This window comes from Trematomus bernacchii, unplaced genomic scaffold (assembly GCF_902827165.1).
Source record: "Trematomus bernacchii unplaced genomic scaffold, fTreBer1.1, whole genome shotgun sequence".
NCBI classification, from domain to species: domain Eukaryota; kingdom Metazoa; phylum Chordata; class Actinopteri; order Perciformes; family Nototheniidae; genus Trematomus; species Trematomus bernacchii.
Window position 1 is genome coordinate 7810313 of NW_022987689.1, and position 19103 is coordinate 7829415.

General features: G+C 39.6%; 2 protein-coding genes across 2 annotated transcripts; both read right to left on the minus strand.

The window, feature by feature from the left end:
• Positions 1 to 287: 287 nt before the first annotated feature.
• Positions 288 to 18587, minus strand: LOC117488585. Its single transcript, XM_034137581.1, has 12 exons — positions 18516 to 18587; positions 16914 to 17063; positions 13422 to 13605; positions 11812 to 11897; positions 10352 to 10766; positions 8335 to 8489; positions 7728 to 7906; positions 7018 to 7119; positions 2101 to 2284; positions 1600 to 1778; positions 633 to 734; positions 288 to 437 (listed from the first exon to the last, which is right to left on the minus strand). Exons 2-12 carry the CDS (start codon positions 17023 to 17025, stop codon positions 384 to 386), a joined length of 1752 nt encoding a protein of 583 aa, XP_033993472.1. The 5' UTR covers positions 17026 to 17063; positions 18516 to 18587; the 3' UTR covers positions 288 to 383.
• Positions 5425 to 8483, minus strand: rbp1.1 (retinol binding protein 1, cellular, tandem duplicate 1). The gene is made up of 4 exons (XM_034137406.1): positions 8335 to 8483; positions 7728 to 7906; positions 7018 to 7119; positions 5425 to 6060 (listed from the first exon to the last, which is right to left on the minus strand). Exons 1-4 carry the CDS (start codon positions 8405 to 8407, stop codon positions 6010 to 6012), a joined length of 405 nt encoding a protein of 134 aa, XP_033993297.1. The 5' UTR covers positions 8408 to 8483; the 3' UTR covers positions 5425 to 6009.
• Positions 18588 to 19103: the final 516 nt, after the last annotated feature.

Here is a 19103-nt window from a genome sequence, read left to right on the forward strand (position 1 = left end):
TTTTAAAAGGCCCCTGTGGAGGATGTGTTTTATAAAATGTGTAAAACAGTGTTATTATAACCCTTCTTAAAGTGAGCTTATTAGTCTTTTGTGCAGGATGTGACTGCATTGCATGCTGTCACACTCCATAATGAAGAGGTATTTTAGGTTGTTATAGTTATTATCAAGTGTTGTACAGGGAACAAAAAGATTTGTTGATACACTTTCAGCCACCTTATGTGAGGTGAAATGTTATTAGAAAATTCATTAGAAAATCAGGTTTGTCTCTATTAATACACAACACGTCATTCTGAAAAGCACTTTTATTCATTTTGTTTGTATACGTTTGGGAAAACATGTTATTGAGGAGTATGTGCAAATACAAAAAACCCAGATATTTCCGTTTATGCTTTTCTCTTGAACACCTGCACACAAACTACATCTTCACACGTCAGCTCCTGTGGGAGGAAAGAAGGATAATTAGAGAAAAATGAGAGCAATAACAGTGTCCTCATCATACTCAATAATCACATTCTGCTGTGCAATACATCCTACTAATCCAACACATTTCTCTTTTATTCATCATCAGGCCGTGTTCTGGTTCAAATCATTCAGCAGAAATCTAATTATCATGACAGATACTGTCAACCCACCAGGAAGAGTTTGTCTCCTTCGATCCAGTGTTTCCAGCCACGGTTAGCCTTCTCTCCTTTCTGCGTGCACACCAGCTTGTCCCCCTCCCAGGTCACAAGACACTACAAGAAGTCACAAAGTGCATTTATGAAATACTTTAATTTAATATTTAATGTACATTCAAAAGTAAATAACTTAAGAGTGTAGTCAAAAAAAAAGATTCCCCTGTCACTAATATAAATCCTCTTTAAATTCCATCACTACCTTTACTACCTTTGCAGGTCTCCCTTGAAAAAGAGATCTATGATCTCAATAGGACCAATCTGGTTAAATAAAGGTTTGAAATGAAATGAAATGACAACAAACATGCTCAATGTTCTGACTTAAAGGTTACTGCCACCACGAAGATTGTGGACCATTTAGAAGACAATTTAGGCTTGCTTTCATCCCGTTGTGTAATTAGCACTGGATGAAACAAGTGCTAAGTGTAGACTTCATAAAGACATGTATCAGTCGCTATGTCGTATAAGTGAAAATTCTTACTATTATGCTGATAATGTTTCAAAATAGTAGGATACTATCAACAAATAACCTTAATTCATTATTAGTTATTTTACTCGCCTCTAAAATGTGATGCTTTCCCTTATTTCACAAGTCTTATTACATTTAATTTAACTCTTTAAACAACATCTTCTTCTTACTTGCAGCTTGATAATCAATGCAAATATGCCTGCAAGTAACTGAAGCACCATTAGCACGCCATTTTGTGGAACAAAGCTATTGGATGTCATAATGAGAGCCCCCCCCCTCTCTTTCCTTGACTTGATAATACACACAGAGACCAACCATTGCCCCGCACACACTTACATAACATGTTCTCACTGTCTGAAAAGCAACCAGGCAATATGAAAAACATTGAGTCATCAGATAAACTATCACTGACTTATTTTTCACTTCAAGGACTCCGTATCTGAGAGGTCAACCCACCTTGATGTTTCGGTTGTCTAGTCCCTTGGTGTGCTCGTCAAACTCTACCCCTACAGTGAAGGAGAGTTCATAATTCCTGAAGGTGCTCAGCGTTTTGACGGTAAACTTGTCTTCATCTTGGGATATAACTTTGGTCTGAGACAGGGAGATGGCAATTTTCCTTGTAGCAAAGTCAATGTCTGGAGCCAGAATACAGAGAGTGAATTAAGACATCTTTCCAGAGAAGACAGATTATAGTAGTGCATACATTATATTTTACAGGGATGCAATATTGAGAGCATTTTAGTAGTTGACATCATACAAGTGTTTACATAAGAATCTGGGGTGAAATAACCTTAGAATAACTTTGTTGCATTAGCCACAGAATACATTGAACTGTACAAAAAAAACAATATTTACAGATGCATGGGATTGGATACATATGTCTCTTCCGCTGCTCAACCTGTAACATCACTTAACACATCACTAAGACATCCCAGACCTAAATTAAACATTTCTTACCCAACACTTTCAAATACTCCTCAAATATGTCATTGTTCTCCAGTATCCATTTCCCACTGAAGTCTGCAGGCATGATGGCAGCTGGTGACGCTGATGTGTGTGTAGACTTTAGACAGTGTATAGAGGGGAAAGGTGCAGGGTGTCCTCCTGCTTTTATAGAATCAGGGGCAATGAGGGCAGATAACTATTGATAAGTGGGTTTATGGCTTGAACAGGATTGGCAGTGGTAGTTGTTTTTGGAGCGGGAGGGGGGGACTCACCCTTCTCTTCCCGTCTTTACATGGTCATTGGAGGGGCTTGCGATAGGCATTTATGTGGGTGCACACACACACACACACACACACACACACACACACACACACACACACACACACACACACACACACACACACACACACACACACACACACACACACACACACACACACACACACACACACAGCAAGCTTTCTCTCACATGCACCTTTACACACGTACACATGGAGACACTGCCCTGATGTTTCAGTGTACAATGTACAGACGGAGAAGTTGTTTTGTAACATCTGCCAACAGTGTGTGCTCTTTATTTGTTCTTCTCTGTGGCATGTACAACTGCTGATCCAGAATACCTAGAAATGTGACCAAAGAGGTAACTGGAGTTCAACTAGTTTAAAAAAGGTCAAGCATTTGTGACTTATGTGAAATAATTCAATGAATGCATTGATTGTGAATAATAATTTCTTTCTGTTATGGTTTTTTTAAAGTTTCAAGTTATAATCCTTGTGATTTTCATCATATCAAACTCAAATGTTGATACAATTTATGTTGGCAAATAAACTAATAGGCATTAAATGGTCACACACTCACTATATAACTTTCTATATGGTATACGCATTGTCAGTGGTGCAACCCCTAAAATATTCACAGAAATACACCCAGTTACCACAGGAGTCACTAAATCAACCAGGACTAAAGTCTTTACTTAAACCACTGGACACACGACTTCACCATCCATTCTCTCGGTACAATATGATATGATATTATGTGTCCATGTAAGAATGATTTGTTTTGCAAGTTTGTTGTGAGTTCACATAATCATGTGTGGTCCTAAACTGTACAAAGCTAAACACCATATTAAAGGTGAGTGTTGGAGAAAATACTGTTGTCTCCTCTTTGGGTTTGTTTTAATGCACTGATATCATGTGTGATTCTGAACTGTGTACGACCTTGCAGCTGCCTCTTCTTGTGATAGGAGGAGGCAGGGCATTTCAGGTTGTTGATCTTTATGAGGAGACAGACACATACTTGTTGTCTCCTACATATCTAATTTCTATGAGGCGTGAAGGAAGTCCAGAAGACGTCACAGATGACCCATCGCAGATGACCCGACGCTTTTCCGACACCCGCGGCTGATATTAGCGCCACCTCGATTTACGACTTTGTTGTTATCTCCTGTATTTTGGACTATATAAGCCTGATGTTTTTCCTGCTCCGTTGAGCAACATACCCCATGTGTGTGAGTTAAACCATATCCTTTGTATGTGATTTAACTCTGCTCCTTCTTGCAAGAATAAATTAGTAGGCTACCTGATTATTGATTCTCAACCTGGTGTCGAGTGATATTTTCCTAACAGTGAGCACGGTTAAGCTTTCAGCAGATTAATGTCAAAACTGTTTCACAGTGTAAAATTCTGCACTTACATCATTCTGCAAAGTGAAGGTTAAACAGCCAAAAGAAACACATTTTCTAGCATAGTGGAACTTTTAAATTGAGCAATGGCTTAAAATCCTCTCCTGTCTGTTGATTGCTGGTCAAAATATGAGTTGAGTAACTGACCTTCCTCCAGTCCAGACTTGCACTCAGTAGAAATGTTTTATTGAGAACAAATGCAAATGGAGATTTCAGCCTGGCGCCAGACTCTGTTTGGGCCACCTCCCTGAGACCATCATTTTTTGTAACCAGCCATAGCCAGAGCAGGGAGAGATCAATAACAGCCCCCTGTGGAACCATACATAATCAGAGCCTGCAGGTAGATGCAGGGATTGGCAGGTTGTGAATGCACAAAAAGCGGCAGGACGCTGAACCGCAGAGCGAGCAGCAGCAGCAAAGAATGAGCAAGTGAGTTGGACAGCTGACTGCCCAATTGCTAATGGCAATGCACAGAGTGAGTTGACAGATTAGCTGATTCAGAGCACAGCGGGGCTCGAGTTGTCTGGCCACAGCTCCGCAGGCTTCACTTCACTCACTGAAACTCTCAAGCAGAGGCCATGATAGACCTTGTGCAAGTCTGTAAAAGCATTTTTAGTAGGGCTGTCAAGTTAACGCGTTAATAACGCGTTAACGCAAAAAAAAATTAACGCCACTAATTATTTTAACGCGATTAACGCATGTGTATTTTTTGTCCTCGGCCGCCGTAGTTTCAGAGCGCATCGAGTGAATACCATCGACAAGCTGATGCTGACAGCCCCGCTCCTGCCGCCCGCTTGTGGCAGACCACACTTCCACGCTCACCGGCAGGCCCGGACTGGCCATCGGGAGGACCGGGAGGGAGTGTGTATGTGTGGCGCGACTCGCGCGAGCGAGGCACACCTTACGTGTTGTTGTTGTTAGCATCTGGTGCTAGCTCGCTGCGCTAACGGATATAAGGAGCTGTTTCAATGACATTTCGCCGACAACTGCGCCGAGCACTTGACTTTATGCAGTGGGACATTGTACGAAAAGTCAGCACACTCAGCACGGATAGTACGCGCAACATGATTGCAGCGTCCAGGCAGCTCCCATTCGAGTATATTATGCCTTGAGCTGCACATAGCTCCAACGATTCATCAGTGTACACACACACACACACACACACACACATACACACAGTATTATTGTATGAGAGAGGTTCCAGGTTGAATTGAGGCGAATATTTGTAATGTTCAGAGGTTGTTGTGTTTAATATTCATGAGAATATTTGTCATTGTTCAAATGATAATAAACAAACATATAAAGCATATTTGTCCACTCATATGTTGATAAGAGTATTAAAAACTTGAAAAATATCCCTCTAAGGTACATTTAGAACAGATAAAAAATGTGCGATTAATTTGCGATTAATCGCGATTAACTATGGACAATCATGCGATTAATCGCGATTAAATATTTTTAATCGACTGACAGCCCTAATTTTTAGATAAAAAGAGCTACCACAGCTGATGTGTTGGCCTGAGAAACTTGGATTAATGATAAGCAATAATTTATGTTTTGTATGACTGAACTACCAAACGAATACATTCCAAATCTAACAAGTCTAATTAACAAAATAAATGGCAGTGGCTCTCAGACAAAGACAACTGACATAATTAAGCATTGTTTACTTTATTGATTCATTCATTTTACTATATTGGCACATTCCCAAAGGAACTGGGAGGGATAAATACACATCATTACATATATATCCATTCTGGAGACTAAGCATCAGTAGTGAAGAAGTTTACAGCCCTCAAACACACTCAGATTTGTATTTTTTGCCATCCAAAGCAATTTTTAAGGGAACTAAAATGGGATTAACCCACGCTCTCTTGTCTTCAATGCCATTCATCACTTTAGGTCATTTCAGATTAGTTTCACCTCCAGTAGCAGTATGCATGCAGCCAACACTTCTAAACTGTTAATCAAAAGAGCTCCCACCCTGAGACAGATAGAGTATTGCATGTTGTGATGTTACATGATACATAATGCCCCTGCCCCTCTGAATTTGCTTTGGAAAAGTAGTTATGATGGAATATAACTGTGTGTTTCATGACATTTTCAATACAGCAAAACACATGTATAGATGGACATTATGGAGAGATGTAGGATTGGATGTCAGAGGCATGGGATGTTTCTGGTGTGTCTGTTTAGGCCGATGTCAACCGGGGGCGCAATCCTGTTCAGTTAGAGCCAGTTTAGGACTTCTTGAACACCTGCTGGCTAACAACTCCACCGGCTCTCAGCTCCTGCAGGTAACAACAGACAATACATTTGTTTTAGATATTTTTAGATCTGACTCAGAATGTAATATTGACCAATGAAAATGACCAGGAGAATTATAGATCTTAAGCCCTACTGTCTACTGTACTTCTTACAATCACAGACAAACCTTTGACTAACATAGCAACATTAAATAGATGGTAGGTTCTGAGGATATGTTAATTATTAGTATATTATTCAAGAGGTCATTCACAGTTCAGTATTCAGTTTAATTAAGGGGGATTTTAAAGGGCAGCAACAGTTTGATAGAATCCTTTCGACCATCCAAATTGCAAAGAGTTTTCTGCCACCAGAGGCCACTGTTGCGCAACATTCATAACCCTCTGCCAGCTCTAGGAAACTTCCAACTAATATCTAATTTCATGCCCGCTGATTGAAAACATCTGTTGGCATAGCATATACCAGATCATTTGGCAGATCATTTTGTGCCTAGCTTTGATAGCAGTAATCACACAGAGGGTAATCTGATAATGCTGAGCTAATGAAAATGGTAATGTGATAGCCATTACTTTAAAGTCTTTTCAGATGCTAATGCTTTCATTACATGCCTCACTGTGAATTTAGGAGGAGAGAAAGTTATTGAAGTTCTTCTAACAGAAATTAGATTGGAAAGTCAAGATAATAACGTGGCTGTTATGTGCTTGATCACTGGAACGCTTAAGAATTAGAATATACAAGTGTGTTTTTCCTCTTAAAACAGTTACTTTAGGGGTAAACATATATGATTTACTTGGCAGTAAATTAGTATCATACACATGCAGTTCACACAATAAATTGCACTGCTGGAGCTTGTGGGCTAATTCAAGAGTCACACATTATAATAAATGCACCGCACATACTGTGCTAAGAGGCATTTTGGATTTGGATTAAAGTGTCCAAATTGCATAAATTATTATTCATGGCAGAAGCTGATGTTTTCTTACCAGATGAAGCTCATCTCCATCCACCCAGTGGGTCCAGCCTCTCCCTTCTATCTCCCCCTTCTGCACACACACCAGCTTGTCTCCATCCCAAGAGATGGTGGTCTGCATGAGGCCAGGAGGAAAATGGGATTATAGCACATCATGCACTAGTGTAGAAGTTTTTCAAATCAATGCAGATGCATGCACATATACATAGAGGTATGTTAAACATTTTCCCATAAATAACGATTCCGATATCTGCAAATACAGACACACATGACCCTTTTCTCTCAGCCACCCTCCAAACAGCTTTTCTATAATCAGCATATAAAAAAGCTTTTCAAGGGGGACCCCAGATAATCTTTGATCCTATTCAGTATTCAGGGACATAATCTGATTAAAAGAACTTGAGTCTCTACTTATTTCTCTTTCTCTCTCACTTTCTTTTCCTGCGGTATCCGACACCGGTCTCACAGCAGTTCATTCACATTGAGTGTGAGAAGTTTAAAGAACGTTTTGTAAGTAGATGGGGTTTTGTATACAGTCTCACTACACCATATGCTCATTACAGTCTGGAGGTGTGCCAAACAGAACTGTTAGTTTATATGCACACAGGATTTGCACTAAGATGAAGCCGGTAAGGTTCAATAGGTTTCTCAAAAGTGTGATACAGCACATTAATTAGTATTTATAATAAACCCCTTCTGGTTACATTGTCTAAACATTCTCACCATGCATTTCCTGTCATCCACTCCAGACAGATCCTCCTCAAACTCCTTGCCCACATGGAAGTCCATGTTGTAGTTTTTGAATGTGCTGAGGGTTTTGATGACTATGTGGTCCCCAACGTGGGAAATGTCCTTATCAGGCTTCAACAAGGTGGCAATTTTCCTGATGGCAACATTTACATCTGCAACGGGTTCCAGAGAAGGGTGAGAAAACCAGTCAGAAACATGAGAAACTCTCTGTTTCAATAGACTAATACAGTTCAAAGCACATACACTTTTCCCTTAAGACATACTTTTTATTCAGTTATGGTAATTTGGTCCATTTCTGTTGAGTTGTATTTTTTTAATAAACAATGATTTTGTATTCTATAGTTTTTATATAAAAGTAATTGGAAGATATTAATTATGTCAACAAATGTGGATTTCTCTCATTAATGTACTACATCGTGCAATAGCTGCAATCTCGCTTAACTAAAGTTGAAATAGTAGTACTGTATTTATAGGTTTACAATAACTACTTTGCTATTAAAAGCTCCAGTGATGAAACATTTCCCCCCTTGCCTCTCTCTTTAGTAGGCCTGTCCTCCACTCTCCCCTGCTGCAAACTCACCAAGAGCCTTCAGGTAGTCCTCGAAGTTATCGCTGGAAATCATTTTCCAATATCCGTTCAAATCGACTGGCATGTTGGCGGTTGCTGCTCTCTTTACTCCCAGTGAATGATGAAGAGGTCTGCTGTGGACAGCTACTTGCTCCAGAGTGCAGAACCTGCTGTCAAAAGCCTCAATTTGAACCAAATTCACTTTAATCCGATTACCTCCCACTCCCCCTCCACGTAACACTCAATCCTCACCACGCTATTCCAGCATATTGGATGCTGGGAAAATGAGGCATGCATACATAATGTGGAGTAGCTTTATGTTAGAGAGTGCTTACTCCATCTATTTGGGATTAGGATGAATACACTTCCTTTATTAATTGACACAAGCGCACTTATAGGGAGTTCCACGTGTGGCAGATTTGGCATAGTTCTGTTGTATAAGATTAGTAATATCTTATAATCAATCAGAGTAATAATCAACATACAGGGCAAAAACCAATCAGCCTAATGGAGTGAAATCATACAAAGTTCTATTACGTATCAGCAAGTGGATGTAAAGCACACAGTGTGAATAATATGCAGCGAAATACAAAAGCAGAACCACCTGAGCTTAAAAGGATCCAACTGAAACAATTAAATGTAGCACAATAGGGACTGTCACCACTTTTGTTTCGCCTAAATAACTCAATTAATTTGATAATCTCTTTTAAAAGGCTAGCTGCAGCAAACCAACTGTCTAAATCCTTTGCTGACTGGGACACAGACAAAGACACACACAAAGACACACCACCGCTCAAAGGATGCCAGTCAGTATCAGTCACAGTGGCGCTTTCAGCCATTGGCCTCAATGAAAAAACACCTTCTGTAGCTGAGCAACTGTCAGGATTACTTTAAATCGTTTGGTGGAAGAAAAAAAACACAGGCTCACAGACGCAGTGTGTGGATGATAATTGGGGAACTGAATAGCTCCACAATAAATTGCTGTTTGGAGGCTGCTGCAGAGTAGAAACACTAACAATGATCTTTATATGTGAGCAAATTTAAAACAGTATCTAGTATTCTTCAATTAAAAATGTACACATGGGGAGTTTTGGTAGCCTTGGGACTAATGCACACAATCTAATATACATAAAATATACACAACACACGGCTGCATTTCAAAAGCAGATCCTTAGGTTTTCAGATATAAGGCCCAAATAATGTATACATAAATATAAGATTTCTCCAGGATAATCACACATTTATGAAACAAAATTCACACCATTGTGTCAGTTTTAAAAACAACTTTGACACATTTAAATGGATTTCGCACCTTGAACTATTAAATGGATTTCGCACCTTGAACTATTAAATGGATTTCGCACCTTGAACTACATTCCACAACCATTGTCTATTGTGAAATGATTTCCCATGTTGGCTGCTTTTAAGAAAAGAAGGAACATCAATTGTTTGTTCTTGTGAAAATCAATTGTTTGTTAGCTCTTATTGTAAAATGGAAAGCCTGTCACTGTTTAAATAACGGTTTATAATTGTATCTCTAAAAGGGTCGCATGAGTTGTATTTTATACATATATTAGGTATTTGGGTTGTTAGGAGGATGTGGACTCATTACCTTATAATGTCTTAAATGCTGAGAGCTGCAACGGAAAAACACCAGTCAGACTTAAATACTTTAAATATATAGTATTTTATTTAAATGTATCCAACTCTGCAATGGTGTGATATGTAAAACTACAAGTACACTACAAAAACTACAAATGTTTATTGGCCCTGTGGCACAAAGATGAGGCTCAGTGTTCGCAACACTCCAAGTGTATGATTGAAAACACACCACAGCACGGTGAAAATGTTCTTACTAACAACAAGTGATGCCTGGAAAAACACATTTGGGCCATTGTGTGTCTCTTAGCAGGATGTGCAGAGCTCTATCACTCTGCAGTCCAGTGGAAGTTAGCCGAGCGTCCAGTCCCTGAAGAGAAGCACTGATCTGTGAGTGAGTTCACACTTCAAGGCCTTCATGCTCAGCTATCAGTCATCCAGACTCTTCCCTGGCTGTGTTGCCTGTTTGGCGAGCGGCCTCAGCACTGTGCCCTTATTTCTCCTCTCGCTGTCCTCCGTGTAGAGGTTGTGCTGGTGAATATATTCTATCACAGAGTCTGGGATCAAGTATTTCACGCTCAGGCCCCCTCTCAGAGCCCGGCGGACCTCGGTGGCGCTCGTCTCGTTCCTCACCCATTCCCTCACCAGGAAAATGTTATGACTGTGGCGCGAGAGAGTGTCTGACGCGGCCACGGCTCGCTCGGGATGAAGCCCCCCCCGACTGACGCAGATGAGTCCGAAATGTCCCGCCACCTCCTCAACGTGGTCGTCCAGCCACAGGTCAGGGACCTGGAAAGTGTCGAGGAAATCAGCTCCACACAGGAGCTTCAACTGGGAACAGGGGCCTGAGGGGAGAGGGCGGAGAAATGGTGACTGATATTTATCATAAAAATAAAATTATAAAACATAGCATGGAATAAAGTTCAGGAAAAAAAGTTGATGCGCAATGAGGGGCCAAAGGTACTTCTTGAATATATATATATATATATATATATATATATATATATATATATATATATATATATGTTATACTGTATAATGGCAAAGAGTTACATATTCCTCAGATGGTGCTGGTTTTTAATTCATGGAAATATTTCAGTTGGTGTTTGCCAACTTCACAATGAAACTACAAAAGTTGGCAATCCTATAATAATGGAAAAAGTTGTATTTGAGTCTTGACCTGACATCACTAGATCTGATTAACTAGTTGTAAAGAAATACATTACTTAAATATCTATGGGGCTGAAGGCTAAAGCTAAACATGTGGCTTTTGATTAGAAGACAAAACTAAAATCATAATATTGTTTGATAGATGTTTTCATGGTTGTTTAGTTGTTGGATGTTGTTCCTGAACACTAATTGTATTGCTTTCAGTTATACAACACACATGCACAAAAGTTTTCAAAGTATTAAACCTATCCCTAATACTCTCTAATCACTGTTGGTCAGGAGCACAGGCCCATTATGTGGTATTGACGCAAATCCTTAACCCCAACTCTGTAGAGGGCTTGGCAAAGACGTGATGAAGGAATATACTCAAAAAATCAGGCACTGTGTGTTTGGTAATTTGGAAGAATGTCATTTGTATATAGGCCTTAAGAGGCTACAACCACTCAGTGACAGTGAATCTGTGAGGCTGTGGTTCGACACAAAGGGATGTGTTCATCCTCTGGGGAGCATGATATATGTATTCAATTTCATGGGAAATCATGAAATACGTTTACATTTACTCTGACCAAAATGGTGAACCAATCAAACATTGCCATCTCAATAATAGAGAAATTCCCACCCAACGCCACAGATTAACACCAGATATATAATGCCGGAAACCGACAGAGGTCAAAGGGTTTCTGAGCTGATCGCAAGTTCACAACAGTGAGAGGTTCTTACTTGAGAGGGGAGAGGGGTTTCCACTGGAGTCTTTGTGCTCTCCTGTGCTCCGCTCATACTCCTTCAAGATACGGCCATAATGATACCTGCATGACAAGCAAAGATTACGATTCATGTCTTTGGTAATGGTAATACATAGATTTTCCTTACTAATATTGAGTATTTATATTTATTTATTTATTCATCTTGTCACCAGTAACTAGTCAAGTATTAAAACATAATTTGCCTAATTCTTTTCATTAATGGACAACATTTTAATATAAACATCATGCATAGAAATCTTTATCAAACTGAACTGAATAATTAAAGGAAAAAAGATTGATGCTTGACAGAGGAACTTTTAAAAATAGAAATAAAACTATTTTTCAAGTTAAGCCTCTTATAGGTGTTCTAGAAGGTGGGTGTGTGTGTGTGTGTGTGTGTGTGCGTGTGTGCGTGCATGCGTGTGTGTGTGTGCATGTGTGTGTGAGGACTTGTGACATGGATAACAACAGGCCACTTCATGCCTTGATCAGCACCCTTGTTGCGCAAACACTCATGAGGGGATTTGTAAGAAATCCGAAGCAGGAGAGAGGGAGAATTAATAAAGCGGAAGAAGTACAATGAAGTGTAAGAGACCTTTCTAAAAATAAGCCTGAATAATGATTAAGTTTGTGCAGTAATACACAGAGTAAGGTAAAACAAATCCATTACATCATTCATTCCCTTTCAGAGCTGCAACGGTTAGTTGACTTGGGCAAAACAAATAATGGCACACTTTTTTGATAATCATTAAAGGGCATTTTTATGCAGAAAATGCTGTTTTCAGCCTTTCATGTTCTGCTTGTCTGTTTAATATATACATCTGAATGTCTTATTGGGTTTGGACTGACAAAACAATACATTTGAAGAAATCCGCTCGGACTTTGAGTAACTTGGATGGCCTTATTTCACTTTATTGAAAATAATCAATAGCTGCAGCCCTATTCACTTGGGCTGAATTCTTGAAAAGAACCAGCTGCAAATACCTTCCACATTTCTGCATAGTAAACTGGGACATGCCTTATTCATAGCACCTATGCCTGTCTCTTTTCGCACATACTCATGTCCAAAGTAGCCATTTGCAATTACAGCATCCCATCTCTGCCAGTGAATTTAACAGCAGGTGCCCCTTATTTCACCTCATGAAAAACAGTCTAGTCTGGCAGGCCTACAAGAGACCAGAACCTGGCAACACACTGCTGTATATATAGTTAAGGTTGGCAAGGAGCAGGGCGAGCGGAGGAGCAACTCTGTTAACTCTGCTGGTGCTGTGCTGAAACTTGATGATGTCAGCAAAGAAAACTATAACAGAGGTAACAGATGAGAGTAAAAGCTAATAGAAGCAATTATCAGCTACTGGGTGGTGGATATAAACTGGAAATAAGATGTGCTTGGTTCTGTCAACACAAAAACACAGTACGGGACACTTATTTTATTATTAATGAAAGGTCTTAATGTGTTGACTAGCTGCACACACCATTTCATCTTAAAATGACATGCAGGCTGACATTATCCTACAAATGTGTGCATGTAACCTTTAATAAATGAAGCGAAGTGAACTCTAATGTTGCTATACACTTGTTTTACACCTCATGGTGACCACGGTCTCTGTCCAGTCTGCCTGCTGGCTCTCCCATTCATCAACCGTGACCCAGTCGGAGCTCTGCAGCGCCAGCTTTGCCATGGCGATACGGTGCTGAGCCAGAACCAGGCCTTGCTTTGCGTAGCCATCACTGACTGGAGACACGATGCCACCCACCACCTGGTACTGGCCTGAAGGGAGAGAGGAAGATTAATACAGTGTTATCTGGACCATGACAGTCGATACAGACCCAGAATATAAATCAGTAGACAAAGACCTGTGAGATACTCAGGTTAATATTATTAGTGTTTCTTCAGATCTCACATTTGAAGACACATGCTATGATTGATGTATTTAAAACAGGGTTATCGAACAATGTCATTACTTACAGCTCATACTGTGTAATCGATTTGAAACTCCTTTAACCATTGAGTTGTCTTAAGGGTAAATAACACCAATGATTTGTTGTAACTAACATTACAGAAAATAACAATTGAAAGCTGTACACCAGGGTTAGGGTTATATTTGACCCGGCAATTCCCAATGTTGGAATAGATTTAAAAGATTTGTTTTGTACAAAATTATCTTTTATACTTTCTATTTATTGGTGATGTTTATACACCTTGCAGGTGGAGACTAGTATTTTATGGTTAAAAAGCTAATTGATAGGAAAAGGTAAACAATACTTAATTCATAACAATATACTTTTCTTTGTTCCCCAAAAGAACAAGGACTCTTGTTATTTCCCTTTACTTTTCCTAAACTGTGAAAAGGGAAAACCCAGCTATTACCACAGTGGGCCATAAATGACAGGTTGTTTCTTCATGCTACATAGATTTAGGGTTTTACATTTAATTAAGCTGCTTTATTTAAAAAAAATTGAACTGTTGAAACAACTTCAAACATTCAACTGCTACTCAGTAGTATGTATCTAATACCTAATATATATATATCATTCCAATAACTTGTATATAGACTCATACTGCACTATTCCACATCATAACTTTATTTCATTTTTATAACTATTATTATTTTTGTATTGCTCTTGCTCTTATTGTTATTATGTTATGTTATTATGTTGCATTGTTGGAGAAGCCTGTGACATAAGATTTTCAACTGCATAATTACTCTGTAGCTATGTCAGATTGACAATAAAGAACCTTGAATTTATTTAAGGGATGTAGCAAAGGTCTGCCATTTCTGACCCTTTGATCAAAATAAGTATACATATGTTACATGTTTGGACAACTAAACTAGAGAAGCTAATTGTGTTAAATCTAGTGTTTATAAAAAACATGTTTCAAAAACAGATGTGTTTGCACCTGCATCACAAGAACAGTACTTTTCCTATTGTTACACTCAAACTAGTCAACTGATCTTATAGGTGAGGGGTCAGAGGGAAATGGTAAGAGCGTTATTCTCAGTTCCTGCCCACTGAAATGTTACACAGTGCATAGTTACACAAAGCATCTTAAGAGTGGGAGCTGACTCAGGACCAGTTACGGTATAATGATGTCGTTGTGACCATGTGACCGTGCCGGGACTCTTATTCAGAGCAGCTTTGGACCTGGGTTTATATAAAGGAGACTGTGTTTGCTGACATCATAGTTACATTGTCTAGTGAAACGTGGGCCCTGCAGCATCATAAAAATGACTAGTTGTATATATATAAATATTATTATTCATACTCAGGGGTTAAGTTGGAATTTTATATGTGGGGGGGCTCTGTGTGGAGGTGCGAGAGGGCTGTGGTATGTTATTGGTTATGTTCACATACTTATTTGATTATTAAAATGTAAACCGATCTTTTTCATATGGGTGTTTAGAGTTGTACCCCCAGATCTAGTCTCTAGTAATTGTGTGCTCAAAGTGCACCAGATTGAAGCATTTTACTTTCAAATGTTCAAACATTTCTTCCCGGGGGGGGGGCATACCCTCGGACCCCCCTAGAGGAGGTGATGTCCACCCCCCAATTCAAACATGTTCATACAATACTGAATACATTTGAAGCCTTTTTGATGTATTTTACCTATGTCAATAAGTTTCTGTTTTTGTAGTGTATTTGTCTTTTGTAGAGATTTTTCATTTATTCTTTATATATTCTATTGTGTATTCCTTGGATACGTTTATCTTTTCTACTGAACGATTGAAGTAAATGTGGGAAGCGTTTAACAACAGCCATTTACTTCAAAGATTTTCTCAATGTTATTCTTATTTTTGTTAATCCTGGAAGAATGCCAGAAAAAAAGACATTCTCTTCAAGAATAAAAAAAAAACATGACATTAGTAATTGTGATAACAAATTAAATAAGTTGTTAGGTTAAGTCAGGGCCGGTTTTTGGCATAGGCGACATAGGCGGTCGCCTAGGGCGCCAGATCTGGGGGGGCGCTGCGCTGGCAGCTCTGGGAGGGAAAAAAACATTTTTGACTGTTTGCGCTCATCCTAATTTTCGGCAAGTAAATGTAACACCCTTTTCACCCCAGTTACACTTTTAATTTGCCCTGTACGATGGGCGCTGTAAGTGATGAAAGTGCAGGGGTGTTGGCTTATCAGGCGTCCGCAGCTCACAGCTAAAGTGGGCGTGGGAGCGAGCGAGAGAGATAAATGCAATTTATGTAAACAAATATTTCCAAGGCACTCCTTTATAATTATTGGGATAAACAGGTTTGAAATCATTTCGCCAGCTAAAATCTCGCATAGGGCAGCAAATTGGTTAGAACCGGCCCTGATGGTGTAGGAAACGGGCTCTGTGTCACAAGACGGGTCGGGGGTTTGGCGGTACCGCTGCAGACTGTCTGCGCACGCACGCGCACGCACGCGCACGCACGCGCACGCACACGCACGCAGCCCCGGCCCAATTCAACCCCTGTTCATACTTGATTCAAACACAAATATGTTGGGTGTTTAAAGCTGCACAACAAGCTGAAAAACAAAGCCCTGTCATTGCCCTATATGCCTAATGTGCTAGCAAATAACCTACTTTCACATAAGGAAGGCAAAGAGCAACATTAACATTCCTTTAGAGTTTGTTTATGGCAGGTTTAATCTCTCTTGAGCTTTCAGATTTAACCAACTCCTGAGACAAACTCTGCATTGTTAACTTTCTTATCCCGCTAGTGAGTTTCTGACTTTGTATATCTGGTGCTTATTTAGACCACAGACAGAAGGTTTATCTGGGCTTGTTAGCTGAAAACAGCTGCCTGCTGCTGCTGCTGCTGCTGGAAGCAAGGCTGATGAAAGTGAGGACACTGAACCAAACATTTGCAGGCCATAAAATAAAAATAATGATGTGACTCTAAAAAAACCTCTGTGGAGCTGTTGGCTCATAATTCTGTGTTAGTTAATTACTGCGAGCAACCTCTTTTACAATACACACAGTCATTTGATTTATTGTAAACATAAAGAATATTAATTGGTGGACATTACCCAGAAGCTCCTTTGGCCCTGAGGGTTTTCAGATACAAAAAGTCAAATAAACCAGACAATATAAAACCATACCTGTGCTGTGCATGTGGTCTCTGGCCAGCTCAAAGAGCCTCATGTGCTGGTTGGTGATGGGATTAAAGGAGCCGCAGGCTAGCAGGACCAGTGGAATACGGCGGGTGGCCATCTTGGTTTACCCCTCACACAACAGTCATCAAACCTTGGCTGGAAGCAGAAGAAAGAGTTATTAACATTGAGGGATTAAGACGATGAGATGCAAAGGGGAGAAGACTGAAGGAAGATAGCATGAGTGTGTGTTCTGTAGACTGTATGTATCTACAAGTTATGTTCTACTTTTAAGTACTCCTGCTGCTGTTACATTCTGCAGAGGTTCCCTTAGTTCACCACAAGAACCTATTTGTCATTTGGTGGGAGTTTTTTAATCACAAGGCACCTTACGATGTATGAGTACTGTTAGTATAGGTGGTCCAAGTGAGCAATGACCCATAGCATGGCCATTCTGTGCCCATTTATCATTGGGACACACAAAGCAGCGAGTAACACTGGCAAAAATAAATCTGGCTGCTTTTTTTGCTGGAGTCATGCACTGCAGGAGCAGAACAACTGCAGGGGCATTTCATTTTAATGTGTACATCAATGTGTAAAAACACCTAATTAATATCAGACCCTGTCCACACATCAGCTGGAAAGATTTCCATCTGATCTCTGTTAGTGCCCCCCTCATGTAGCTTTAAACATGGAAATTGTTAGTAAACTACTAGTTACCGTTATGTACAATGTATAATGCACTAAAATACTTGTATATAGTGTCATCCTGTGTGATCACACACTATTCACATAATAAAGCTCTGTCAGGTAACAACAGTAATTTATGTTTCCTCTAAATGTGTGTGCTCTTGTTTTTGTGCCGGTTATGCACTATTATACACTCTTTTTTCAACAATTGGATTTTACATCCTGTCTTATATAACAGTATTGCTTTGGTTTTACTTTTCCCCAAATGTTTTTTGTTTTAGAAGTGCGATACACAGCAAATGTATTTATACATGTACTTATTTATTGATTAATACAAAGGTTCATATTGATTTGCACTAGGAGCGCAGGTCTACTGTATGCAGTGGGTGTTTTAGATAAGGAAGCCATAACTTTACATATATGTTTACTTTAGGCTTATAGTATGTTTTGACCTTATGTGACTACACAGCAAATGGTCAATAATGAATTCAGTTTTTCAGGGGTTAGGGGTTAATTGCTTTTGAATGTACATCATGATTAACTTCCTGTAGGATCCTGATAGTTAGACCGGGGCATGTGACAGGATCATACAGCATGCAGCAGACCAGAGAGACTGTCGTCTATCGCAGGTCAGCTATAAGGCTTTACGAATTTAGAAAAATAAAAAAGGAGTTGCTGTGGATTTTTGCAGTTGTGACATTGCAATTTAAGGACAGCAAACACTTACTCGTTTAGTCAAGGAAGCATTGACATTGAAAAGCAGCTAACATTGATTAGCCCAGCAGAACATAAATATATGCTAAGCGACAAACACACATTCGGGTGAATGAATGAACGAGAGTGAAAAGTGGTCACTTCAAACTGTGATAAAACAAAAACACAATACCATGTGCAGGCAGGAATAATAGATCATTTGTTTACCTTCGTATGGTAAGTGTGTCACACTCTTTCCTCTCCCCGTTCTGAGGAGCTGTTACTCGATGGTTCCGCAGAGAGAAACTGGCTGAAGTGCGACCCCTGGCGGAGGAAGGGAACAAAATGGAGCAAAGCGACGGAACTCTCCATGGTACTGACATACTGGCAAGTGTTTTTAATTACACAAAATAGATACTTGTTTGAAACCAACAATAAGTATGTTACTGAATTTATTTTAATACATTGTTGTTCATTTATGGGTGAGCGCATTGTCTTCCCAGAATAAACCTACTGTAATCATAAACTGACCTTTAAAGCGATGCAGCGTCAAACACCTACATGCTCCTGGTAACCTTTCATTCCGTTGTTGTTAACTGCTTGTCAAATGGTGAGGAAAAGCGTTGTTAAACACTAATTGACCATCTGACAATAGCTGTATAGTCAGTGGCTTTTCATGCTTTGTTGCCCAGGAACAGGAATAACATTAAAAAGAATGCAAAGGTTAAAATAAAAGCTATGTTTTTTCACAGACTGTTGATATATAACCCTTCACTAGAAGATACTGTTGACTCCACCTAAGCATTGCACAGTATG

Coding starts and splice junctions, on each gene's coding strand:
- rbp1.1 (XM_034137406.1), bottom strand. CDS start 8,407: ATGCCAGTCGATTTGAACGGATATTGGAAAATGATTTCCAGCGATAAC. Junction 7,907..8,334: donor GGACTACCTGAAGGCTCTTG/GTGAGTTTGCAG, acceptor AACCCGTTGCAG/ATGTAAATGTTGCCATCAGG. Junction 6,061..7,017: donor ATGGAGATGAGCTTCATCTG/GTAAGAAAACAT, acceptor TGTTACCTGCAG/GAGCTGAGAGCCGGTGGAGT.
- LOC117488585 (XM_034137581.1), bottom strand. CDS start 17,025: ATGGCCACCCGCCGTATTCCACTGGTCCTGCTAGCCTGCGGCTCCTTT. Junction 8,490..10,351: donor GGGAAGAGTCTGGATGACTG/ATAGCTGAGCAT, acceptor TTTTGACAGCAG/GTTCTGCACTCTGGAGCAAG. Junction 2,285..7,017: donor ATGGAGATGAGCTTCATCTG/GTAAGAAAACAT, acceptor ACTTATCAATAG/TTATCTGCCCTCATTGCCCC.